Source organism: Durotheca rogersii, assembly GCF_024521655.1.
Source record: "Durotheca rogersii strain YMJ 92031201 chromosome Unknown GGS23scaffold_13, whole genome shotgun sequence".
NCBI classification, from domain to species: Eukaryota; Fungi; Ascomycota; class Sordariomycetes; order Xylariales; family Xylariaceae; genus Durotheca; species Durotheca rogersii.
In genome coordinates this window covers 279643-304411 of record NW_026251244.1, presented here as the reverse complement: position 1 = coordinate 304411, position 24769 = coordinate 279643, and the positions used below count along the sequence as shown (strand labels likewise).

Genomic DNA, 24769 nt, shown 5'->3' with positions numbered 1-24769 from the left:
GTAGGCGAATGTTAGAGTGACGCGTAGCCTATTAGGAACTGAGGAACCGACCACATAGATGAGAGTGGCAATAGTCTCAAGAACATATAAATGAATTTCCCTTCTTAGTAACACGCGAGCAGACCAGGTGTCGACTCACCGCCGTCCTAGACATGTACGTAGAGCCTCCTACTAAGGTTTCTCTATTCGTAACCCCGTGCTCTCTTGTATCAAAGTCCCCTACAGTAACATGTATTATCTACGAGACGAAATTGGTTACAAATGACCTAAATCAGGCATATGAAGTTTGATTGAGATGTTGGCCGTGGTCTCATTAATAGCTGCGGTCTTAGTCTATGGTATTATCGCTCACTCAGTTCCCTGCTGAGAGAAATAAACACAATCCTATTACACCGGGACGGAGGACGTAGTTTCCCCTTGTCGATCATCTTGTTTTTTAACTGGATATATGCAAACCCAATTGCAGAGAAGAGATAAGAGCAGGAGACTACAGGCGAAAAGACGGGAGACAAGAAAGCAGTTCCGTCAAGCTACGTCCGCTTACCAGAACCTAACGACATTGCCGATGTATAATATTACATCGTATTCATTAGATTCCAACGGGCTATGACGAAATGACTCTATTAAGGTATACTGTCCAAACCACACCACTCTCCCCGTCCCCCCCCTTTTTTTTCACCATGAACTTGTCCCACCTGTCCTCGACAGATGCCCTAGCCTTGCTAGCAGTATATCCATTACATAACAACTTCTGACGGGTGCCGATCTCTGGACAACGCTCTCTACGGGTGTCGAACTAAATAATTCACTGTTATCTATAATACCGTGATGATATTGCTTTACTATGATACGATTTCGACTAATTTCTAATTTCGAGCCCAGGATGTCCCGATATGCCTGAGTCGGCTGGTTCTAACCCACTACCAAGCTGTAAGAGAACCGCTCCTCGTGACCCCAATTTCGTCAGTGGCGCTCTCATTGGAAGCTAGCTATAGGACAACAAGAATATACGTGGGGTGCGTGCCGAGAGTATCCACCCTAATGCATGATCTGTCCGGTTCGCGATGCTTCTAAGTAGGAAGTTTTTTTTCCTACGTCGATGTCTATGTTACTTGGTAACAGCCCGCCCCATTCCTCAGGTGCTATGTGCGCCCTGGTATTCAATCTACCAGACTCGGCATAATAGGGGCGTGGTTCTAATAGCGAATGACGCCTTACACTTAGTACCCAAACATCTAGAGAACACTATAATAGCTGTGGGGTTGCTTGTCATGTAGGTAGTGAACAGTACTTAGCCCAGTCAATAGATCCGGTGGCCTGCCAAGGGTCAGAGGGACCCTTCTTTAAGAGCAAGCATACGGATCCTGCAGCATCGTTAGGCATGAACGACCACCGTTTTTCTTTTTCCTTCCCAAGCGGCGTTTGCTGTAGGAAGTTGGGCATATAGCTAGAGTTCTAGCGGGATGGATGTTCACCCACGTGGCCGGCCAGGTGACCAAAGAACCCATATATCCTAAGGCGGAGAGACGTAGAGGATTGATATGGAGAACCTGTGTGTGTGACTCAGTTTGGAGCTACTGAAGCTAATATCAGGTATTTCAGCCAGCCGCGAGCAGTGGCTTGCGCTGCGTATCTGCTTAGAAATACGAGTATGTCATAATAATATCGCGATACTCGTTCTAGTCCCACCTCCATTCTCACTCTATCCCGGCTCTTACCTCTTTAAGCATTTGAGACGACTAGAGCTCAGCCATGTAGGTATTATTATTGTAGGGCACCTCGCTAAATTAGCGTTCCTAACGGCTTGCGGTCAACCTAGCGCTAGGGTATAGCCGAGCCAGATGTCCCAGTTAGCCCCTACTATTCGATCTACAGACAGTATAGATTTAGTGATGGCATAATAATAAGAAGGCTGCCTTGGCTGGACGATGTATTCTCGTAGCTTCATACTCATGACTGCACGAAGCAGTGGATACGCTACAATGATACTAGGTAGTGGACGCCCATTTATTGTTCACTCTCTCTAAGTGTAGGTTTTTCTTTTTTAAAAAAAGAAAGAAGAGAAATAAACTGCAGCTAATAGCTAGTACTTCATGATGATTAACGAATAACCGTTAGTATTGTGATATTGGTGGGCATTTCCAAAGCTTCAGACTTCGTGGTTGTGATATTGTAGAGTAGATGTGGCACAATATGAAATGTGTGTCCATATCACAATGTGGAACGAAAAAGGGGGGCCGAAAAGGAGAGCTCGGACCTGGAATTAAGCAACTGGAAAATAGGAGGAGGCCTACCGGTACAAAGCCGAGGCGGTCTTAAGCTTGGATCGACAGTGATTAGATTGACACTGGTCTCTATTATAGTCTTGAAAGCCACAAGAGTGGTATTGTAATCTAAGAAATAGCTGGTAAGAGATAGTTAAGGTTGTCTTAGCTGTATAAGACTACCTTCGCGCTGAACCGTAAGCGGTACTGTCACTTCGGAACCTTGTCTTCATAACTGCGGTGCTACAACAATTATTATAGACGCCATCAAGGCGTCACATCATATTTGAGCCGCTAGAATATTATTGCCGTATCTCCAAAAGGTTCATTTTCATAGACTAATGAGACTACCGGCAGATAGTTCTCATTTGCCACCAGTGTTTAGCGGGCTCTTCGGGTCGTACACATCGGTAGTGATGAGGGGGGGGTATTGCACGTCTCCCTGCCTCAGAGCCTCCTCCATGACCTCCATGATGACGATACTCTCGGACAAGGGGAGCGTCTCGCTCTCCTTCTTGCCGTCGCGGAGGCACCTGGCGCATTCGTCCGCCTCCCAAAACATGCCGTGGCCCCAGTCCCGCTCGGGGTCGTGGGGGATGGGGTAGTCTACGACCTCAATCTTGCCTCCTCCATCCTTCCTGACAATCCTATATTGCAAGGGCTTGAAAGCCGGACCCATGACCTGGATCTCGCCTAGAGGGCCCTGGATCTTTATCGCAGGCCCGCCGCTATTATGGCCATCGATATCGGTAGCGAGTCTCAGGGTTGTCATGGCAATGCCCATACTCTTATGCTTTGGGAACTGGAGGATTATGTTGGTCGTCTCGTCTGCTCCCGTTGAGTACTTGTTTATGGCAGCTACGGTGTGCGGGGCCTCCTTTTCGGCCTCGGGTTGAAGGTGGTACAATATCTGGAACAGCCAAGTCAGAGAGTAGATACCTAGGTCTAACAACGAGCCGCCTGCTAGATCCAAGTTGACCATCCGGTTGTCATCGGGGAAGGTCAAAGTGCCGTTCGGCCCGTCATTGCCAAACGAATTATCGGCTGTGGCCAAGCACGTTAGTTGGTAATCTAAAAGGCTTGGCGATCCCTTGCGAGTCCCAAGATTGGCGGGTTCTGGGAGCTTACCAATGACCCGGTAGACCGGACCGATGATACCGGATTTGACCAGCTCTCGAATCTTGATGCTGAGAGGGAAGTATCTCGTCCAGACAGCTTCCATCAAGAAGAGGTTCTTGGCCCTGGCAGTCTCGACGAGCTTGCGGGCTTGAGCTGCATTGACTGTGAAGGCCTTCTCGCATAGCACGTTCTTGCCGGCCTCCAAAGCCAGCATCGTGTTTTGGAAATGGTGGCTGTGCGGGGTTGCGACGTAGACGATGTCAACGTCCGGATCGTTTACCAGCTCGGCGTAGGAGCCATATGCCTTCACTCCAGCTGGCGCCTTGACCTTCTCCAAGAAGGAGAGAGCGCTGTCCTTGGAGGTGGAGGACGCGACGGCCACCAGTTCGTGCGCAACGTCGTGCGCATCTCGGACCGCGGGGTTGGTGAGCAGGTCCTTAGTGAAGGCTGCCAGGGGAACAAGTCAGTGAGGTTGACTCTAAGTCGAGCGCCCTTAAATACACTTGCGGGACTAACTCTGAGCAATGCCACCGGTGGCCATGATGCCCCATCTGACGGTGAAGGGTTGAGGGGTCATGTCGAACAGAGATGTATGTTGTTACCGCTTCGAACCGGACTATGATGGGATTGAGATTCAGGCAGCGGTTGATACGGGATACGACAACCAGAAAGCCTACTGGAAGGAGAAGAACGAGAAGAAGAAGAGAGGCTCCGAGTCTGGGCGGTCCGATTTGAACTGTTTAGATTGCCGATTAGACAGCGGACTCGGATATGTAGTGTAGTCGATAACCCTCGCGAGTCCCTTGTTCGCGTTAATGAAAGGTGGGGAAGGGAAAAGTTGCTCCCAAGACAGATAAAAGGGGAGGGGAGGGGAGGGGAGGTTGTTGCATGGAGATTGGCGCCGGCGACTTAGGGTTATTCACTACGTCACATAGGCAGGTAGCTAATGGCCGGATATTCTCCGTCATAAGTGGAACAAATCAGTGCATGCCTATATACCTCCACCTGTTGTATGTCCTCAAGGTAGGTTACCTGCCTACCTTACGATCTATTACCTACCTACCCTAAGAAAGGCGCTGGCTCAGAGGTGCCCTATCGGGTACTTAGGTAGGTAGGGAGATCGATGTAGAGGCGGGCTAGGTACCTGCCTACCTCCTTAGGTACCTACCTCTGGTATGCGTGGGCACCTTACCTAAGGTAGGTACCTATGTGCGCATTGCCATGGATGCCTGGTACTAACTTTACCTACGTACCCATGTATCTCTTAGCAGGTAGGTACCTGTAGGAATAACCTACTTTCCGGTTGGTCCTAAGGTGGTGTTATAATCTACCGGCGCACAGTTTCCGGCGGGTGATAAGATGGGGGGGGGGGTTCAGAACCTCAAATATTCAAACCGTTAGTGAAACGCAAAATTTCGTACCCCACGTTTCTAGTATTATATAGGAGGTAGGTACCTGCATAGATGGGACTGCACAAGCGTGTTGCCGGTCATTCGGCAGATTATAAAGCCGCGATCCGGCATCGTCACTTTCCATGCTGCAGACTGCCTTGATGACCACGTGATGAGCGGTGGCGTTCACTGCGTGCATTAGATATCTATGTAGGTATCTACCTACTTTGAGACGCCGCTTCGGTCAGGTAGGTACCTGATGTAGTTCTCATGCACCACCCCTCGCCCCTGGTGATGTGCGTATCGCTTATAGTAGTAAGCTATGGTCTGAAAGAGATGCTCATGCGTAGGTATAGGCGATGCTAGACGTGAGGAACTGCCACTCGTATGCACAGGACCGGGACGTGACAAGTTGCGCGTAACTATACCTAGGTATTTTTATGAAGGGGTTCCGGGCATTTCCCTTCCTCCTGAAGTCAGGATTGCTTGCCGTTGCTGTCGCTGGCCGGTCACCTGACATTGTAGAAATCTCCAAGGTTGTACGAAGTACCTACGGCAAAACGGTGATGCAATTCTACTGTCGCTCCGCCGCTCGCGGCATCTCCGCATTCACTCCCTCTTGTTCTGGCCCAAGGTTGCCTATCTACCGACTACCCAGGCCTCAGGTAAGGTAGCTCAGCATATATCGGTGAAGAGACTGTTCCATGTTTGTCATGCGCATGAGCGCTTACAGTCGCTGATCATTCATCTGGCCGGCATCTTCGCCGGGGCCTTAGTTGTGAAGTGCCGCAACTTGTTGCTCGATACGCAGCATCGCCAGTCGGTCGTATCCTCCTCCTGTTTCAAGGCTGCTCGTTCAGGACCGCGGTCCCTCGCCATAGATATGAAACCGGCGCCGATGCCAAAGCTGCTGTACGGGACGGCCTGGAAGAAGGATGCCACCGCTGATTTGGTCTTCTTGGCCCTGAAGACCGGGTTCCGGGGTATCGACACCGCGGCTCAACCTCGCCACTACCAAGAACATCTGGTGGCCGAAGGTGTCAAGCGGGCAATATTCTCGGGCATACTGACGCGGGCCGATTTATTTGTGTGCCACGACTCATTCGCGCGTGAGACAGCGGCGCCATACAGTGATCCACTAACACCTGCCAGATCCAAACCAAGTTCACGTCGATCGGCGGCCAAGATCCCGATAACCTACCGTATGACCCCCAGGCACCACTGGAGGAGCAGGTCCACGCCTCCGTGGCCTCGTCACTCCGGAATTTCGCCGGTGCCGACTCGGACGGGTCCTACGTCGATAGCCTGGTCCTGCACTCCCCCTTGCGCACTCTACCTGACACCGTCAAGGTCTGGAAGACGCTTGAGACATACGTACCGCGCCGGATCAGGCAGTTGGGGATATCCAACACGACTCTCGAGGTTGTCGACTACCTGTATACCAGTCCCGACATCACCGTTCGACCGGCCTGCGTGCAGAATCGTTTCTACCCTGCGACGCGCTGGGAGGTTGGCCTGCGGAAGTATTGTCGAGAGAGGGACATCAAATTCCAGACGTTCTGGACGTTGTCGGGGAACCCCCAGCTGCTAAGGAGTGCGCCCGTACGGAAACTGGCCAATAGCGCGAACGTCGAGCCCCCAGTCGCCTTGTACGCGCTGGTACTGGGCCTGGGGGGCACGGCGGTTCTAGACGGGACCACCAGTGAGACACACATGAGGGATGACTTGCGGGGTATTGAGATTGTGAAGGACCACGCAGAGAGCGAAGAGGGCCGGCCGATCTGGTCAGAGTGTCTGGGAGGGTTCCGGCAGCTGATTGGAGAGGAGTAGTAGTAAGGCTGGTGGTGGTGGTTGTGCGATATTATGTACATACGGACCGTAGGAGGGGGAGGTTCAGGAGTGGATGGCGAGTTGGAACCCGACGATCTGGCAGCAGGGAGCAAAAGCAGTAGTGGATCCCCAGCCCGCTCTAGATGGGCGGGCTCCAGAAACTGATCACGTAGCATTGATGGCATCAGCAGCTGATGTCTTGGGAGGATCTACCGGCAACCCAATAGAACGCACACCTGGATTCCCGCTCGGTACGGTATGCTTAGCTTGGGATGAACTCCTCACCCCTGACCGAGGCCATGCCCACGAGCTCACGTATGGAGGTTAGTGATGACGACACCGCAATGAGGTTAGGTAGAAAACGGGCGTATAGAATGGGAGATCGGGCATTCACTGCTACTCTCCATGCAGTACTGGAAAGTCCAATACGTGTGTACATCCATACCTATCGTAGGCAGACATCCACCCGTCTCTCTGCAGGTCTCGGGATCGTTCGAGTTCGGCATTTCGGGGGAAGCGGTGCGACGAGAAAGTCAGCCCATTTTCTAATCGTGCCGCTCGGGGAAAGGGGAGAGGAGGCCAAAGAAAGGAAAAAGAAAAAAGAGGAGATTTTTGCGCGGCACAGCGGCTATGCTTCCAGAAAGCCGGGAAAATTGTACGTTGAAAAATAGTCTTGAAGGGGGGGGGGGACGGTAAGACAGAAGAAGCTGAGCTGCAAGATCTAAGACACACCGATGGGTGTGGGAGGAGGAGGAGAGCTAAGCAGATACATACTGTAGGCTAGAGGGAGTAACACCGGTTCGCCCCGGGCCTTCGGGAGGTCCCCCCCCCTGGTAGGGTTCGACTTTGGGTCGGGTGGTACTATTGATTATGTACATACACACATGTTCGGTAAGCATGGACATGGATAATGTAGACATGGGATGAGTCGAAGAACACAACAAGGGAACTTACTCATTGGTAGTGCATTTCGTAGGTATACTCATAATTTGCATGTCTACGTTTTCTACGACAAGTCGACGTGGAATAGTCGACCGAATGCTATACTATAGTATAGTCGGCTAGCTGCAAGCTGGCTTCGAATTCGAGCAGCTTGACTTGACATCTAACGAATCCAAAACAAATAAAAGTATAACTAGAGACGGTTTCTACGAACTATCAATTTCTAACGAGGAAAGAAGATAGAGTATTTTTATATAGTAATAAAAGAAATAGAAAAAAAAGAATAGAAAAAACGATGTTATTATAAAATATAAACATCTATACAGCATATAGGGTCAATGACGATCCTTGCAGAGACAAGAGAGAGGTTACAGGCAGGTATGTACATAGCAGTAGGATGGAGCCTGTACCTGGTACGACGCCGGCTCACACAGATCTGTACATAATACATCCAGCGTATCGGGGTTTAGGTACCAAATGTACGTAGTGACGTTCCTTCTACACGTGTTGGTTGCACATGATATGCTAATAGGCACCTCCTAAGGTACCTAAGGTAACTCCCTATAAGCGAGCACTGGTACCGATTCGTCCTCGTGTGGGGGGAGGGGGGCTTTGGCGTAGGTGCCCCATTCCATTTCCATTGCATTATTATATTATATTATATTATATTGTCACATAAAACGTAGACGCCTACTTTCACGCTTTGCGGTATGTAGGCATATAAGGGCTGGTTCAACTGCCACGTGACATATATTATATTCTACTCTGTTCAGCTCTATTCGGTTATTGTATTTTATTCCTTTCCTTTATTTCATTCCAGCTCACCTCATTAGCGCCGCATTTTCACATCCCAGCCGCTGGTGAGAACGCGTGGATTGATTGGCCTCCTCCGCGAGGTCTCGTCAATCCTGCTTCCTCCCACCCCCCTTCGCCTTCACCAGATACTTACACGTCCAACTCTGCCACCGCTCCCCTCCTCCCCCTCTCTCTCCCCTGCTAGGGCTGTTCACTAAACTGCCTAGACCGCCGGTGGCTTGCTTACCTATGTCATGGTACGTACGAACATCAATCCCATCCTTCGCGCATGCATAAGATGGAATATGGACAAGCGACAAGGACATGGTGATCTGGGCTGGTAGCGTAACAAGCAACCAACTCCCCACTCCTCATTCCCGGCCAGGCGGGCGAGCGACTTGTTACCCGGTTACTGGAACCGACATGACATCCACCTTATCCTTATCCCAACGACTTACACATGTACGACGACGCTTGACGGGTCGCGTTACCGGTCCAGCTTCCTTCATCAACCCAAGGTACATACCTTTTTCGTTCCCACGTAGGTACCTATAGACACATCGCATACCCAGGGGCCTACCTGTCTACCAGCAGACGCTGCCTAACTCCCAATGTTAGGGAACATAGGCGAGGAAGTACTAACTAGATGTCTACCTGTGCCCACTTTAGCCCAGCGCTCGCAGTCATCACGCATCCTTACCCCCCGCCGCCAAGCTCTAAGCCGTGGTTGGGCAGGTGACGAGCTAGAGAGAAATAAAAAGAGGGAGTGCGAAAAAAAAAAAAGAACCCGGTTGGGTAGCGTGCGTGAACCAACCCTCGCTGCCCGCCCTACCTTCACCCTGTCCATGCGACAGGAGATGCAGGCTCAGGAGCAGCAGCGGCACCACGACCTAGCGGCGGGCAGTGCGGGCTTGGGCGCGATGGAACGACCGCCAGACCACCACCACGTCGGTGACAGCCCTGCAGCTAGCGCGGCCGATACTACCGCTACTGCTACGGCTCCCACCGCCATCGCCAACTACGCGTCGCCTATACGACTCCAGCAGGACCGCACGCACCACCATCGTCACCAGGAGGAGGAGGAGGTGGCGGTGATGCTGACGGCAGGACAGGTCCACCACGACGACGACCAACTAGCTGCTGAACCAGCCATCTCCACCAGTTCGCATGGCGCGGCTAAGGGCGTAGGACGAGCACGGGAACGCGACCACGATGACCACGTTTCCAGCGCCCAGGCCAATGGCTGCCTCCCTGCGAGCACTGACCTCGGCGCTGCCGACGTCGCTGCTGCTGTTGCGACCAGCGACAATACTGCCAGTAGCAGTAGCGCTTACGACGCCGCCGAGACGTACGAACAGCACCACGTGCATAGCGTGTACGAGTCCATCGCCACGCACTTCTCCTCAACACGCTACAAGCCCTGGCCTCTCGTCGCCTCGTTCCTCGCCTCCCTCCCTCCCGGATCTGTCGGGCTCGACGTCGGCTGCGGTAACGGCAAGTACCTCGGCGTCAACCCCGACCTCTTCATCATCGGCTCCGACCGTAGCGCTAGCCTCGCGCGCCTCGCGTGCGACCGGACGCGCGCGGCCGTGACGGCAGACGGCGGCGGCGATCGCGGTAGCAGTAGCAGTAGCAGTAAAGGCAGCAGCTGCGCCGATGTGGTAGGCATCGCCGACGGCCTGGCCCTGCCGTTCGGCGGGGGGCGGAGGCGCGTCGTCGACTTCGCGATCTGCATCGCCGTCGTGCACCACCTGTCGACGCGGGAGCGGCGCGTCGCGGCCGTGCGCGCGCTTCTCGACGGCGTCGCGCCGGGCGCCGGGCGCGTGCTGGTATACGTCTGGGCGCTCGAGCAGGGCGGCAGCCGGCGTGGATGGGACGAGAGCACCGCGGACCAGGACCAGCTAGTACCGTGGGTCCTCAAGTCGGGGCAACCCGGCGGCGGCAACAAGTCGAAGGGCAAGAAGAGCAGGAAGGGGATGGAGGAGAAAACAGGAGCGGTGGCGAGCGCCGAGGGAGGCGGAGGGGGGGCGGAGATACACGGAGACGGTGGCGGTGGCAAAGTAGACGATACTCGTGACGACAATACTCGTGACGACAATCGTAGCAATCGTAGCCCCGAGGACCGGAACGCGAGACAGCAACCCGGGGGCGCCGCAGCCGCCGCTGTCGCAGACAAGACGTATCAGCGATACTACCACCTCTACCGGCGAGGAGAGCTCGAGGAGGATGTCGCGGCGGCAGGCGGCGAGGTGCTGGCCAGCGGCTACGAGAAGGACAACTGGTGGGCGGTAGCAGCGAGACCGGGGGCTGCCGCCTCGGCGGCGGTAGGATCTGCATAGGTAGATGAAGATAGAAAGAATGGAACAATCTTATTATTTTCATTATTTTTTATTATTATCATTGTTATTGTCCTCAGATCGAGTTAGTCTTCTTACACCCCATCTCATCGAACATACACAGGTCCCAACCCACACACACACACATACACGGGCTCACACACCTATACCCCTACCTTTTACCTCCCCCATATTGGCACGCATGCGTGTATGGTCTGGAGTATAGTTACACATACACGGCTCGCACATATGTAACCCGCTGTATTACCACCTTGACCCTTGCAAACGGACTGCATGGTCGCGACAACGATATACGCTCGCTCGCGCAAGGACGAGACGAAGGAGAGAACCCAGACCGCAGGAGGAGAAGGAGGAGGACTTGCGTCCAGGGTAATGTAGGTATTTTTTTTTCTCCATCCGCGGGCCAAAAAAAAAATTTCACAATTACCTCCCAGATACCCACACACTCACCCTCCACACATATGACCACATACGTTAACACATGAGTACTGGGTCCTCCTCCCTCTCTCTCCTTGCCTGCCCCCATCCCCACGCCCTACACCCCGCCCTCTCGACACCCCCTTCCCCCCCTCTCGGCCAAAAGTAGGGATTTCAAGGAAGATGAATAAAAGAAATAATTTTCCAGGGCGCACGCGCACCAAAAGAAAAAAAAAAGAAGAAAATGCGATAACCCCCCTTCTAGTTCCCTCTCGCTTCTACCCGTCTATTATGAACATGTATGAATGTATGGGATGGGATGTGTATGCACCGAACGACGGGGCTAGCCTCTCTTACTCTGTCTCGACTCTCATGCTGTCTGTAGTTCCATTGCCCTTTTCTGTAACTATCTCGTCCCTCCTTCCCTCTCCCTCTCCCTCTCCCTCTGCCTCCTTTTCTCACCTTCTAAACCGGTAAGTTGGGTAGATGTCGTGAGAGTACGAAGACAGGAGGGGAGAAGAGGAGAGGAGAAGGGAGGGGAGAGAAAAAGAAATAAGAACAAAAAACGCGAAACAAAAAGAAACTAGGATGCAGAAAGTTCAAATACAAGAAATGGAAGGAGAAAAGAACGGAGAACGAGAGAAACAAGGACAAAAAAAAAAGTTTTGCGCGCGCGTGTGCTCCCTTCTCTCTTCCGTAGATTGGTCGATGACGACCGCCCGCCGAAATCTTGCTAGCACCACATGGAACCCCTGCTCCCACCGCTGCTACCGTGGCGCTATTCTGCTGCTGTTACGTCTTGGTTTCTTCGCGCGCGCACGCCCGCCCTCAGTGCCCAAGACACTGATATCTCCACCCCCCTGGTTCGTAAAATATCCCAGGAACCCTCGAGGCGAGCGAGTGCGTGCCTATCCGGATGCCCTGAGGGATGTCAAGAGAGAGAGAATAAAACAAGTGGGTTTCGGGAAAGGAAGGAGGACAGGAAGGGGGAGGAGGGGAGGGGCGTGGGCAGGAGAATGTCCTAGCAGCAGCATAAACAAATGAAAAAGATGAAAGCGACGGGAGAGGTTCCTGGCAGTAAAATCACTTTTGAGCTCTTCCTTGCGCCGAACCAATGATTTCGGGAGCCAGAAAAAAAAAACACCATGTAGGAAAGACACGGCCGAGAACAGAGGAGACAAGGAAAACCCAAGTAGAATCACAACACGGAAGAACCTCGTCCGCGGCGACACCGCGCCGAGGCGTAGCCAGTTCGAAAAGCGCCTTTCCCTCCATGTCTCCCGACACAGGGCACAACGAAATCCCAGCCTCTCAAACAGACTGTTCGCTCGCCCGTCTTGATATCGTCTTTTCTCTTACCCTTCTCCTGCCTGCTCTTCGTAAATATTCGTATGGCTCCGTTGGTAATGCCCGATTCTCTGGTGATGAAAGGGGGAAAAAAAAAAGGGAAAGAAATGCAAAGCACGCTCCAGTTCCAATGCAACGCTCTTGACATATGTTTGGCGGGTTGTTGGATGTTCTCCCCTGTGTCTTCCGACACGTCCCCGTCATCGAAAGCAAAAAAATCCCAAGGAAATCATCCGTGAAGGCCGCCATTTAAAAGCCCAAGAGTCTGGCTGGCCAGGCCAGACAACATCTAGATGTTTGAAGTTCGTAACCCGTCCTTTTTTTTGTCCGTCACATGACTTTGCCTCTTCGGAGTACGTTATTCTGTCATGGCATGTGCCGCGAGGATCTCGTTTTGTCGTACGTTTCGGGTCGTGAGTCTATGTGCCTTCGTCTACTCAAATCGGGAGACACGTTGTTCTCGAAGCTTCGTCGTCGTTTCGACCCCGCTGGTTCGAGAGGAGGGTATCCCACCGGGGTCATGTATGACCCAGGGCTCGCCGTAACGCTAGACATGGGACTAGCACCAGGCATAGCGATGGAGTAGGCCGGCGTACTGTAGGCGCTAACGCCGGTCGTGAGCTCCGCAACTCCAGGTAGCATTCCCTGTCGAGGCGTCGGGTTTGACGTCTGGATGGGAGCAAGGGAGTATGCGTAAGTCTCGGCGGGGTGTTCCGCGTAGACGGGCAGGTGCGGCGGAATGCTGTCTCTTCGCGACGCCAGAGGTCTACTAGATTGCATCGTGGCCCCACGACCGTATCCTCTGCCGTGCCCTACATCACGAGAAAGGCTTCCTTGGGAATGGGAGTGAGCATGTCGTGGAGCACCCCTAGAACCTCCGTGCGACCCTTCCGAAGCCGCGACTGAGAGGGTGAAAGGCGTTACGCCTGCTCGGCGAGCCATATCCTCTTCTCCTAGATGCCAGTGCATTGCCTCTGCCGCCCGCCACGGCATCGCCATCTCCTCCGCCACCTTAGCCCACATTTCGTGCTTAAATCTGTTTTTCACCTGTCAGTTGCGCCAACCTCTTCAGCCAGGTGGTGAGTAAGTGGTTGTTGAGACTTCTATTGGGTTTCGGGAGAAGGGGGGGGGGGGGGGAGAACAGTTGCTCCCTCTCCTGCAGCTTCGGGACTCATCCAAGGCCTTCCACTTACCTCTCGTAGAGCCTCGCGAGTTTATTCTTCTTCTCCTCGTCCCACTCGCTCCGCCTCTCCAGGTAGTTCTGGTAATGCAACCGACAACTGATAGCACTCCTTCCTGGTAACCTCTTAGAGATATCTTCCCACTTCATACCGCGCCCCCGGAGGTCAATGATCAATGCATCTTCCTCCTGAGACCACTTGCTCTGCTTTTTAGCCGGGGGGTCCGACGCGTGTGGTGGCATGCTGCGCTTTCCGGGGGCTCCTCCTGCTAGATTCGGTCCTGGTCCTAGGCGTGGAGCGACGTATGATGGGCCCCCAACAGGTACCGTCGTCACGGCCGCGGCGGCCGTGGAAGCTGGTACTGATGCCGATCGAGTATACAGTGGAGGAGATACGGAGGACTCATTTGAGTCGGGAGCCTTAAGAAGGGAGGCGATATCCACGGTGGCGGTAGGTGGCCTAAGTAGCCTTGGATAGGCTTATTTTCATGGAGGTATTAGCTGGTACTGAGTGGCCGTCGTCGTCGCTAAGTAAGAGAGAACGGTCCCTTGTCCTTGTGCCGCTCTCGCTGCTCGACGACCGAGACCACCTCGAGACGTTTCGTCTTATCTGTTCTGAGGGAGGGTAAAGATGGTTTCTAGCCACTTCGGACGTATGTGCTAGAGTTGCCAAAAAGGAAATTGTAGCAATTTGACGTCAACTGCCTGGGGAGGAACGGATGGGGTTGGAGGGGGGGGGCCTCTGGGCGTAAGGTAGGGAAACCTATATGGGGGTTTGAGGTTAAAGGGGGTCTCTAGGTACGCCTTAGAAGCAGAGGGAGGAGAACGTCCAAGGAGGCAGAGCTCTAAATCAGTGAAGTGTGATGTCGTTTTGTTGAGTTGTCACACATGATTGGGCATTTTGCTAACCAATTAACGGGAGGCGTGACGACCTGAAGAGCTTCGAACAACGAGGCGCCAGGCGGGTAAGTACAGTACGTCAGCCAGATGAAGTGGATGTCAAGGGTTTGGCCAGCCTAAGGTACTTTATCGTGACAGTCATGATATATCTCTCCCTCTTCTTCGCTCGACTACGGAGTGTCGTTATTGTGGCGAGGGGGGCGCCATATGGTCCACGTCGGGAAGGCGCAGTGCGAATTGCTATCGGAGAAATAAATAAATAAATAAAATAAGAAAAAGAAATACCAGGAAAACAAGACGTCTCTACGGGAGCTTGTGGGCTAGAGGCTTCTAGTGAACCAAGCGCGCGGTGGTCAGTGGGAACGACGGTAGCCAGGGGTCTAGGTAACAAAAGCTCGTCAGGCAAGTAGCCCAAGCTCAAATGGATAACCAGGGGTGTGGGGTGTGAGAGAATGGTGGTGTGTCGAAAGAAAAGAGAGAAAGGTGTGGAGTCGATAGACAGCAGGTTTCCTACATACAGAGTTATAGGTAATAAGTCGTGTCAGGTTATAATAGAGCCGAGTAGTTCGTGGGAAGAGGGTTGGGTAACACTCTTTCACCGACTATGCCAACACAGAACAGAAAAAAAAAAATACTTCCCTTCGCCTCCCTCAGAGATCCCAATAAGAGCAGAGTGAGGGGGAGGAGGAGTCTAACTAGAAGGCAGGTGACAGGTTTTTCAGGTGGTACGCCCTTAAAAACGAGAAGACTCCTGGGGACGCAGGTGCTGTGGATAGGGGATCTGCCTGTTCCCAAGGAACCTTGGGATCCCAAGTCGAACAAACGACTTGTTGGCCATGCGAGCTATTGACCGGGGCTGACGGCATGGCCACGAATTCGTGCATGAGCACGCGAAGAACAATTCACCACTCCGTGTATTTCGGGCTAGCACGCTGGGGGTACCTAGTTGCTGAGCCGGCACATTAATGACGCAACGGGAGCGAACTGAAGAAGTAGCCAAACGAACATGGTCTTCCAGTTACCCAAAGACAAGAGAGGGCGAGAGGGAGGGAGAGATGATGAGGGCGTAAAGGATTGGCCCGCCTTCCCCCCCTCTCCCCTCCCCACCAAGAGTTGCCGGCAAGAACCTCGAGGAGCTGGGCACCCTAGGCAGCTCGAACACCAGAGTAGTCTGGCTAGGACCGATTGCAACATGCGCTTTGGGTCTTTGCGCAGCGCCAGAGCACGTCCAGGCGCGACAGGGCAACCCATCCCAGGAGGACCGCTCAGTTGCCGTGGTCCCAAGCCTGTCCCGAGGCTTTGAAGGCCTGAGGGCCCGAAGGGGCCCCTTGACGACCCATTTCAGAGCAGCACACAGGCCCCGAGTGAGATCGATTTCGGAGAAAGTATCCGCGGTTGCTCCTAGCGAGGGATAGTACCACGGACTCCGAATTCCAGAAGCCACAATGAACATGACGGGTGGCGGTGGCAGCCATGAAACGCACAGCAAAGTGGAGATCATGAACCGACTGCCATACATGCGGGTTATAGCAGCCGGCCTTGTCATTACCGCCTAAGGGCAAGCAGAGTCAGGTAGGCGTGTAGCTGTACGTCTGTATGTACGTATGTACGTACATACCTACGTACATAGACGCTTGTTGATGTGCATGTGCGGATACACCCTTGACCTACCTGGAGGGGGTATGGATGGGAGAGCCTGGGAGGTTGCTGGGAGAGGAGAGGAGAGGGATATCCCAGGATGGCTGGCGAAGATGATGCCCTTCCTGGTTACTCTCACACCAGCTAGGCGGGAGGAAGGACGGAAGAGAAGGAGGGAAAAAAACCCCCCCAAAAACTAAGAGACAAGGGGTCGGTATTCGTCCAAGAGAGCAGGGTATGGTATGCTAGGAGGCCCTTAACACGGAGTGGATATGCAGCAGTAGTACGTGGATGTATGGATATGTGTAGTTCGCTGCGGTCTCACGAACATGGACAGTCGTGAAATTTGGCATGTCCGGGGATCCAGCGTCGTGCTGTTCTGGTCAGACTGGAGCGTGTTAGCCGCAGAAGCGAAGCGAACAGGGCTGGCATGCGGTCAGGACTTCGACGATGAAGAGAGGGAAAGGTGGCATTCCGTGCGTGCGTGGGCGTGTGTGGGCGTGTGTGGTCGGAGTGATAGTACAGAATTCGACCAGGTAGGCTAGGTAGGTACATCATCGCCCTAGCATACAAGGTCATTGTACATCGGTCCGGGCTCCACCCAAGGTATTGTCCACCTCCACCCCCAACTAACCCGCTAATCCCTCCTACCTGGGCCTCACATGAGGAATGTACCTCATGTACGCGCCTGCTCCTATTAAAGCCCGATGTACCTGAGGTACCTCAGATGGGAGGCATGCAGCCCGTATGTGCCGTGCCTTACCATACAGTAGGGAGGGGGGTATGAGGGTGCATGTACATATACACCTCGCCCACCTGCCTCGCTATGTACCATGTACTGATGCTGGACCCTCCATAGGTGCGCTTCTACAATGTACCTGCTGCTCGTTGTCGACGGAATGCGTCATGGAACCTACCTACATCCTGCATCGCCAGGCAGACCTCAGGTAGCCACCCACGGGAGAGTGCTTCAACCCTACATCAAGCACGTACGTGCCTCCTATTCCTGTACTAGGTGTACATCCGGCCTATGGCATATCTACAATGCGTTGGTTTCCCTACGTACGGACGTATACGTGGGTTAACTGGGTCCTAAGAAGAAGAAAAGAAGAGAAAAGTGAGAGAGACAGAAAGGCGAGCATGGAGGCAACGGGGAAGAATCTCTCCCCTCCCCCCCCCCTGTTCCTCGGACACGGGATATGGGGCTCCTCCTCGACGCATGCTGCAACGTCTGTGCGGTCTAGCTTCACGCTTTGATGAACTCATCATACCTATATTATCGAGGTACATCACACATCACTTGTAATAAGATACGGGGCTTGCTGTTTCCAACTCGCTAGGTTCTGTAGTCTATTCAACAGTGCTCACTTGCGTGATGTAACATTACACCGTAGTAAGGTACGGTCCTCGTCTATAAGTCAACCCTTCCCGCCCGCCACTCGGGTGCCATACGGGAGGTCACCTTTGTAGAATGGATACATCGAATATCCCTACATACCTACATACCTGGGTACTCTTAGGTGGGCAGGTATTGTACAGTAGAGACACTACATCGGAACTGACATGTATACGCCCAACTCGAGATCGTCATCTAGGGACAACGCGGCCTTTGGAGATAGAGAGAGAGAGAGGGGGGGGGGGGGAGAGAGACGTATAAGTGAACCGGGGTGTGGGGGGGTAAGCGTAGTCGAGTAACAGAATGTGCTATAGATAAAGGAACAGGAGAAGAAGGATAGAAACAAAAGGAAAAGAAAAGGGAATAATATAATAATAATAGTAGTAACAAGAAACTAGTGACTACCTGGTACTATTAGGTATAATACCTGTAACAATCATCGGCAACCTGATAATCAATCAATATCTACCTAAACCAACACAAGCCGGGAATAACGATCTTAGGCTAACTTGACGAACTGGCGGTCAGCAGTTACACGTGCACACGTTTTTTTTTTGGTATACCTAACGGATACCTAGGACATCTTGCCTCGAAGCAGAAGGAGGAGAGTAGTGAAGGGTAGACCGTGAGGTCTGGATGCCGGCTGATTCGCTCTCCCGCACACCACCCATATAGACTGAGACACACGCACCCACGTCATCGACGACATGACATGTTATGATCAGAACGCGGGCACGATTCCATTGGCAAAGGAACAACGAGTACCGGTATACTTATACGTAGAGCATGTACATTGGTAGTGCTAAGCGCTGGAGGCCACGGAAGAACGTAGGGCGGTACCGAACACCAGCCCGCAATGTCTGTTTTAATGGCGTGCATGGCAACGAGTGCCATGAACCATGATCTACTTCCTTGACTTACACCGCACAACGACGAGGCGAAATTGGGTTGGGGCCGGCTGCCCAGGAACCGTGAAGTAGATAGGTACCTAGATAGCTCTACCTTAGGCTCCATGGTAGGTAGGTAGGCTCCAAGCCACGCTCAGCGCCCTGCGCTGTTTGCTGCCAGCCCTGTGCGCATACGATAGGATGCCAAGAACCCTTGCTCAAGGAGGCGGCCAGCCAGGGGTGGGAGGGGACGGGCAACGGGGGAGAGATAAAATCAAAATACATACAACTAGAATAAAAATGAGACCGAGCAACATGGGAACGAACGAACTTGCATTTTGCGGCGCGCCGCTCGCGTCCCGCAGTTTATGATGTTGTATGTACCTTATGTATTACCTACATTTATTATACCTGAGGCGGGTTGCCTCGTGTATGTCGGTACCTAGGAGGTAGGTACCTAAGGTGGCCAGCATGTAGGTACCTAGGCAGGTAGGCTACTCCCAGGCCGATATGAGGATCGCGTGCGTGACGCTCATTCATTCAGGGTCCAGGTGGTGAGTCGGGCACTCAGACAGGGGTCGCGACGAAGTAGCCCCAGGGTCAGCCCTGGCCGGGGCAAGATGGGAACACATGCACGATACAATCGCATTGTAGGGCAGCCTTTCTTTTCTCATGGAAGCGCGCATATGTATGCGAGTATGCAGGTTACCTCCTCTGGCGCAGTCTATCTACTTCGTTACCTAACCTCTCCCTCCGCCTCCTCCGCCTCCTCTTCTCCCTTCTCCTACGCGAGGTCCATCAGTCATCAGTGGGTGCCAGGTCTACCTCCCCTCTACCTATACCTAGGTAGCTTAGGTGCTGGTGACCTAAGCGAGGACGGGAATCAATATAGCTGTACTACCCCATACCTAACCTCTTTGCGCTGGTACGAGGAGGTAGGTAGGTAAGTAGGTCGTGCTTGTTCCCTATCGCAAATAGAGACATCAGCTTCCAGAGTCTTTGCGCCTTTTCTTTCCTCTCTCCCACCCCTCTCCTATCCCCTCCCTACCCTCTCTCTCTCTCTCTCTCTCTCTCTCTCTCTCTCTCTCTCTCTCTCTCTCTGTCGCTCCGCGATCCCCCTCTTTATCTTCCCCCACCGCTACAGTCGCAATCCTGGACTTACACGACATGCATTGTACATACATACCAACTAGTGGGACGGCGAAAACGTGGGGGCTTGGATAGGAGTGGAGGTGAGGTCGATCGTTTACCGACTTGCCGTTTGACTGTTGCTGCCCGAAGTGCAATTTGTTCTCTGATTATCTCCGTTTGTCGATTAATTCACGAGAAGCCCGCTATAGCCTCAGCAGAATTCGGGCCAAGGGCGTCACGGAGTTTGGCGTGATTGTTGGCACATGATCCGCAGCGGTGTTAGAAGAAAGATGAAACGGAAATAAATTAAAACGACTACGTACGTATCGTGTGGCACACGCGTATCATCGATATCATAGGGCCGAACACTTCACGAGATATTGCTATTGTCCTGCCATCTCACAAACCACTCACAAGGCGCGAGGCGAGAGCGGGACGTGTAAGTGGCCGTGCTAGGGTCCGATGAAGTATCCGGCCAGCATGCCACAGTCGAAGTCAAGTGAGGCGAAGCATATGTAGGCACGTATGTAATGCTTATGCTTGGGCCGAACCAGATTGACAGAAATCCGACGGGCCAGTCTATTCTAGGACCATCTAGTTGGGCTCATCGACCCCCAACGCTCGGCCACCGATTTCGCCTGGCAATGGGCCGGTGTTCCATTCGAAATCCGAACGCTCGCCGGGAGGCTGTTCTGAAGCCGGCTCTGCTGGGTTTTGGTACGACCAACCCCTTCCCGCCTATCTTTCTGGGCAAGCGGCGTTGTGTTGGCCCTGCATCGAGCGCTTGATTTGATGTTTCCCCGAATTCTTGCGTATTACCACGGCGAAGCCGCTGGCTGATACCCGTAGCACCGTGGCTTCATTCTATATGCTCGGCTATTGAAATGCCGTGGTTGAGGGGGCTCACAGATAGATGGATGGACGGATGGATGGATGTCAAGCAACGGATCAGGCCCAACGAGGTGTTAGCAAGAATACAACCTCCTTGTGGCGGAACGTGATAAAAGCCTCGATGCTGCCCGACAATCAACCGGAATCTCGGCAGCAAACGCCAGCTTTAATTTTTTTTTCGCGATTCAAGGGAAGCGACAAAAAGATTCTCTGCTTCTCTCTCTTTCCGAGTATGCCCGTGTGCGTGTGGTGTGTGTACATCTCCCCTCTCTTTCTCTCCCCCCTCCCTCTGTGCGTTGGATCGGGGTTGGACGGCAGCTGGTGGGCTGACCGCCCAGGGGGAAGCGGTGAACAATGCTTATAGACGCCGGATGCTGCCGGTACGGACAGCGCATATTCGCCTCCCTGGTATGGGAGGTAAACGGAAGTCGGGCAACGCTGCCCGTCCCTTGGTGTGTTTGTCCAACGGCGGTAAGCCCAAGATAACCCGCCCCCCTCCCCAGACACGTCTATAAGGCGAGCATTGGTTCCCATGTAGGGCTGTGATAGTTGGTGCCGAAAAGGAAAGTATGGGGGATTGTACGTACATATGTAGGTTGGGCAATCAACCCGAGCTCAGGTGACGCAGTTCGATGTGACAGGTCGCTCCGGTTCTACGGTTTCCAAGATTTCGAGTACAGAAAATGTCTGTTTGCTCGGCTCTGGAGCTATTGGATCCTGGCTCCCGCCCTCCCCGCGAAGGCCGTGGCCTGTAGAGCGGCTGAACGTGGGCGCCTCGCCCCCCAAGAGAGTCTGGTAGATCTGTTTTCGGGGATCGTCGGGTCGACTGCCAAAACCATCAAGCGTGGTAAGCGGCCGGGCCATACGTGGGGGAATGGAGCGGTGACAATGATGCCCGGAACGGCACGCCCATGTCCGCATCTCCCTAGACGTGAAATTTAGCGCTGACAGCAGAGAGGAGGGTTGAAGCCTCGATGCCGCTTGAAGGGTCCGTTGTAGTACCGATGAGCTGGATCTTCAGGGACCCAAGGGCCATTATTGCAAACGGCACCGTACCAAATGGCTGGCGTCCCTTATTTCATCTGAGATTCGCTGTCCCCTTGCTTGTCCTACGTGACAATACTGGGGGATCTCGGGTACTGGCCGACTAGGCGCAGCCGTCAGTGACAGTGTGGAATCGGTCGACGTTTCCACGATGTTCTTCTCATCTGGCCACATGTGAACAACGTTCCGCCTGCATTAGGCGGAGATTGTTGGCTCCTCCACAGCTATGATGGGGGCAGGCGTGCGCGTCGACGCCATCTCCGGATCGCACATGGGGAGAGAGAGAAAGAAGTTTGGTTTAGAGTTAGGAATCGAACCCTAGAGCGGAAGTGCGGGATACCCTACAGGAATGATGCAGGTAGGTACCTACGTACTGCGCAGTACCTCTAGGTACCTAAGGGGGGTAGCGTACCGAGTGTACTAGGGGTTCGCACACAGGGCACGCAGATCGGTAGGAATATAAGGGTGCAGGTGGGGTCGGCTGGCGTTCCACGTTACGCATGTACCGAAGTAAATGTACCTTGCCTACAGGCACGCAGGTTCCGCTGGATACGTAGGTACATGTGAGTAGGTGTGTAGGCAGGCAACCTAATCTAGGTAATGCAGGGAACAACTTCCCCGTGCCGTTTCGGTCGTAGAAAGCAAGGTCCCACATGTGGCTTGCAGGCGCAAAAAGTGTGGCGGTTTTTTAGTTGCCGCCGCCCCCCCTTGCTTCGGATTGTCCATACTACCCAGCAGCCTTCCCAGTGCAACCTATCAGCCTATCCCAAGCAAGGAATACCCCCCCCGTGTCGTCTCCTCGTCGCAGCGACCTCTCACGCGCAACATCTACCACAATATTCTCGCAAACAACCTCTTCCATGTTGCTGGCCACAGCCAGAATTCGCCATCTCATCTGCAGCTGTCGTCCAATCCCTTCCTACCCCTCTCCCTCGCTGATCCTCGACGTTGGCGGCAATCGCGTCTTTTGCGGCTCCAAGTACCGCCTCCCTTGTTCTATTAATCAGCCAGGGTCGTAAGCCACGTCCCTGACTAGGTCGAGAGCCTCACACTTCTGCAGCACGCCACCTCCTACCGCAGGCGAGCAATGGCCGATATCCCGTTGCGAGTCATCTCCGAGAATTCCTCGTCCGAGAGGCGAGTCACACCGTCGTGGTCGATCAGCCAGCTGAAAAGAAAACTCGAGCCGGTCACAGGAATTCCGCCTTCGTCACAGCGTATCAGCTTGAAGACTCCCTCCAACGGGACCGTCGCTGTCGAGGCAGCAGACGAAGACGCCGCGCCCCTGTCAGACTTCCCTCTGTCCGCGTATGCAGAGCTGCATGTGAGTGTGCCGGTTCTCGCAGTCGCTTCACGTGGATGCGTCACGGACGCTCCTTACTAAGCGAGATATCGCCGCGGGATAGGGAGTAGAATCTGTATTGTGAATATGAACAGTCCTGTTGAATGGGGGAGATTGTTTTCGCGCTTTACTCATCTTCTTACTTTGGGCGTATATGCTCTCTCTAGTGAAGGGCGTGTATTTATGGATCGCTGACCGCATCTTGAAGATCATTGATCTCCGGCCAGTTAGCGCTAGGCTGAATTTGAATGACACCTCTGGCGTCGAGAAGTATGTCATGTCTGCGGAGGAGTATGAGCAGAAATCCGACTCGGTCTTGGCCTGGAAGAAGGCCGAAAAGCTCGGTCGATTCAATCCGAACGCTCCCAGCCTGGAGAAAGCCAAGATCGATGGCTTTAATTCCGAAGTCAAGGCTAGGGGAATAGAGGTAGGCAAACGGTGTAGGGTCGGCGGCGACGACTCTCGCAGGGGTGAGATCAAGTACGTCGGTGAAGTCAAAGAGATTCCCGGCTCCATTGGGGCTTGGGTGGGAGTCCATCTCGACGAACCGGTTGGAAAGAACGACGGCAGCATTGGGTCCACTAGATATTGGGGCTCCGAATCAACCCTCAAGCACGGCGTCTTTGTCAGGCCGGAGCGGATCGAAGTGGGCGAGTGGCCAGCACTTGATGATTTGGAGGACATGGAGGAGATATAGTGGGGAACCTCGCCCTTCCTTCAGTTACGATTCCTCAGGCCACCGACGCGCATCGCTACCGAATAGTGCGTAACTTCGACTTCGCAGAAACAACCTAGCTCAGATCATCTCGGGACGGCGCGCGGGGTCTTTAGCCTAGCCTCCGAATCGAGTTCATAACCACCCTTGTAGTACCAGCTTTACGGACAAGAGCACAAGCGGTTCGGTCTTCGATATTGGATACTGACACCATGAAACCCCCTTCAATAATTGGGCGTCTCTGCGTAATTCTGCGTCCTTACCATACACATGTACCATCGTACGCGCATATATATACAAGTGGACCAGACCGCATTACCTTGTTGAAAGATGCAACAGTCGCGGACCACTAACAACAACGACAAGGTCTTGAGGACTGACTTCGTGTAAACGACTGGTGCTTTACATCTGGAGGCTCTAGTACTTGGCCCCCCTCCGTGCTAGGGGTGTTGATCTGTTTGGGTTGGTATCCACGATCTCAACGTCATCACGGAAGAGACGTCTCGCTTATCTCGATTGTCTATGGATATTCAATCGTCCGTCCCAGGTATGCAACCCGTCCTCGGACCTCGCTCGTCTCCGTCACGTAAGGAAGATGTATGGTAGGGCGAAGTGATACGCAGGCCCTAAGACTCGAACGTGGCGTCTCTCCCTTCGGGAGTCTCAGGTGCGATGAGGGTGAGGGGGCCTCAGTTTGGGAGTGAGTTTGGCATCTGATACGTAGCGGATCTTTCGGCGGAAACGGGGCCACGAACGAGCTCTCACCTACGCTCATCTAATAGCACTGCGGCTCCGAGAGACCCGAGGAGTTATACTCCTGCAGCTGTGCTCTGTCTAATAATAGCAGAAATCACTACCAAGACAACGTTGGCGGAAGGCCGGCGAGGCCCTGTGGCAGATCTACGGGGGGGTAGTTCGTACATCGTGATACAGGTGAGGTGCGTCGTACCCAGGTGATCTCAGTTGCATGCCTAACTCATAAGAAGCTACCTAGGTAAAAAAATTTTTTTTTGGAACTTCGTGAGATCGGGTTTGATTCACGTCGACCGTTACGAGCTCGCGCACGGTTCCCCAGGCTCAAACCTTGATGCTCCATCCACATACTACCTATATTAGTGCAAAGCAGTGCCAAGCACTTAGATACGTGTCGGTCTCGACGGGCAATTCTCGCCAGGGGGGGTCT

General features: G+C 53.4%; 7 protein-coding genes across 7 annotated transcripts; 3 read left to right on the top strand and 4 right to left on the bottom strand.

Annotated features, from left to right (window-relative positions):
- Nucleotides 1-2319: 2319 nt before the first annotated feature.
- GGS23DRAFT_571943 (NAD(P)-binding protein) lies at nucleotides 2320-4503 on the bottom strand. Its single transcript, XM_051516599.1, has 3 exons — nucleotides 3900-4503; nucleotides 3393-3830; nucleotides 2320-3308 (listed from the first exon to the last, which is right to left on the bottom strand). The coding sequence occupies exons 1-3, from the start codon at nucleotides 3958-3960 to the stop codon at nucleotides 2629-2631; spliced, it is 1179 nt and encodes a 392-aa protein (XP_051371052.1). The 5' UTR covers nucleotides 3961-4503; the 3' UTR covers nucleotides 2320-2628.
- Nucleotides 4504-5022: 519 nt separating this feature from the next.
- On the top strand, nucleotides 5023-7263 carry GGS23DRAFT_571942 (Aldo/keto reductase). The gene is made up of 3 exons (XM_051516598.1): nucleotides 5023-5462; nucleotides 5559-5861; nucleotides 5927-7263. Exons 2-3 carry the CDS (start codon nucleotides 5658-5660, stop codon nucleotides 6602-6604), a joined length of 882 nt encoding a protein of 293 aa, XP_051371051.1. The 5' UTR covers nucleotides 5023-5462; nucleotides 5559-5657; the 3' UTR covers nucleotides 6605-7263.
- A 993-nt stretch (nucleotides 7264-8256) lies between these two features.
- Nucleotides 8257-10722, top strand: GGS23DRAFT_571938 (S-adenosyl-L-methionine-dependent methyltransferase). Its single transcript, XM_051516597.1, has one exon. The coding sequence runs from the start codon at nucleotides 8953-8955 to the stop codon at nucleotides 10678-10680; it is 1728 nt and encodes a 575-aa protein (XP_051371050.1). The 5' UTR covers nucleotides 8257-8952; the 3' UTR covers nucleotides 10681-10722.
- Nucleotides 10723-12236: 1514 nt separating this feature from the next.
- Nucleotides 12237-12719, bottom strand: GGS23DRAFT_93936 (uncharacterized protein). The gene has a single exon (XM_051521413.1). It carries the CDS (start codon nucleotides 12608-12610, stop codon nucleotides 12314-12316), a length of 297 nt encoding a protein of 98 aa, XP_051371049.1. The 5' UTR covers nucleotides 12611-12719; the 3' UTR covers nucleotides 12237-12313.
- On the bottom strand, nucleotides 12720-14555 carry GGS23DRAFT_93953 (uncharacterized protein). The gene is made up of 2 exons (XM_051521414.1): nucleotides 13656-14555; nucleotides 12720-13498 (listed from the first exon to the last, which is right to left on the bottom strand). The coding sequence occupies exons 1-2, from the start codon at nucleotides 13883-13885 to the stop codon at nucleotides 12829-12831; spliced, it is 900 nt and encodes a 299-aa protein (XP_051371048.1). The 5' UTR covers nucleotides 13886-14555; the 3' UTR covers nucleotides 12720-12828.
- Nucleotides 14556-15361: 806 nt separating this feature from the next.
- GGS23DRAFT_94041 (uncharacterized protein) lies at nucleotides 15362-16321 on the bottom strand. Its single transcript, XM_051521416.1, has 3 exons — nucleotides 16214-16321; nucleotides 15549-16094; nucleotides 15362-15491 (listed from the first exon to the last, which is right to left on the bottom strand). The coding sequence occupies exon 2, from the start codon at nucleotides 16086-16088 to the stop codon at nucleotides 15561-15563; it is 528 nt and encodes a 175-aa protein (XP_051371047.1). The 5' UTR covers nucleotides 16089-16094; nucleotides 16214-16321; the 3' UTR covers nucleotides 15362-15491; nucleotides 15549-15560.
- Nucleotides 16322-22534: 6213 nt separating this feature from the next.
- On the top strand, nucleotides 22535-23975 carry GGS23DRAFT_93842 (CAP Gly-rich domain-containing protein). The gene is made up of 2 exons (XM_051521412.1): nucleotides 22535-22853; nucleotides 23080-23975. The coding sequence occupies exons 1-2, from the start codon at nucleotides 22617-22619 to the stop codon at nucleotides 23566-23568; spliced, it is 726 nt and encodes a 241-aa protein (XP_051371046.1). The 5' UTR covers nucleotides 22535-22616; the 3' UTR covers nucleotides 23569-23975.
- The last annotated feature ends 794 nt before the right edge of the window (nucleotides 23976-24769 follow it).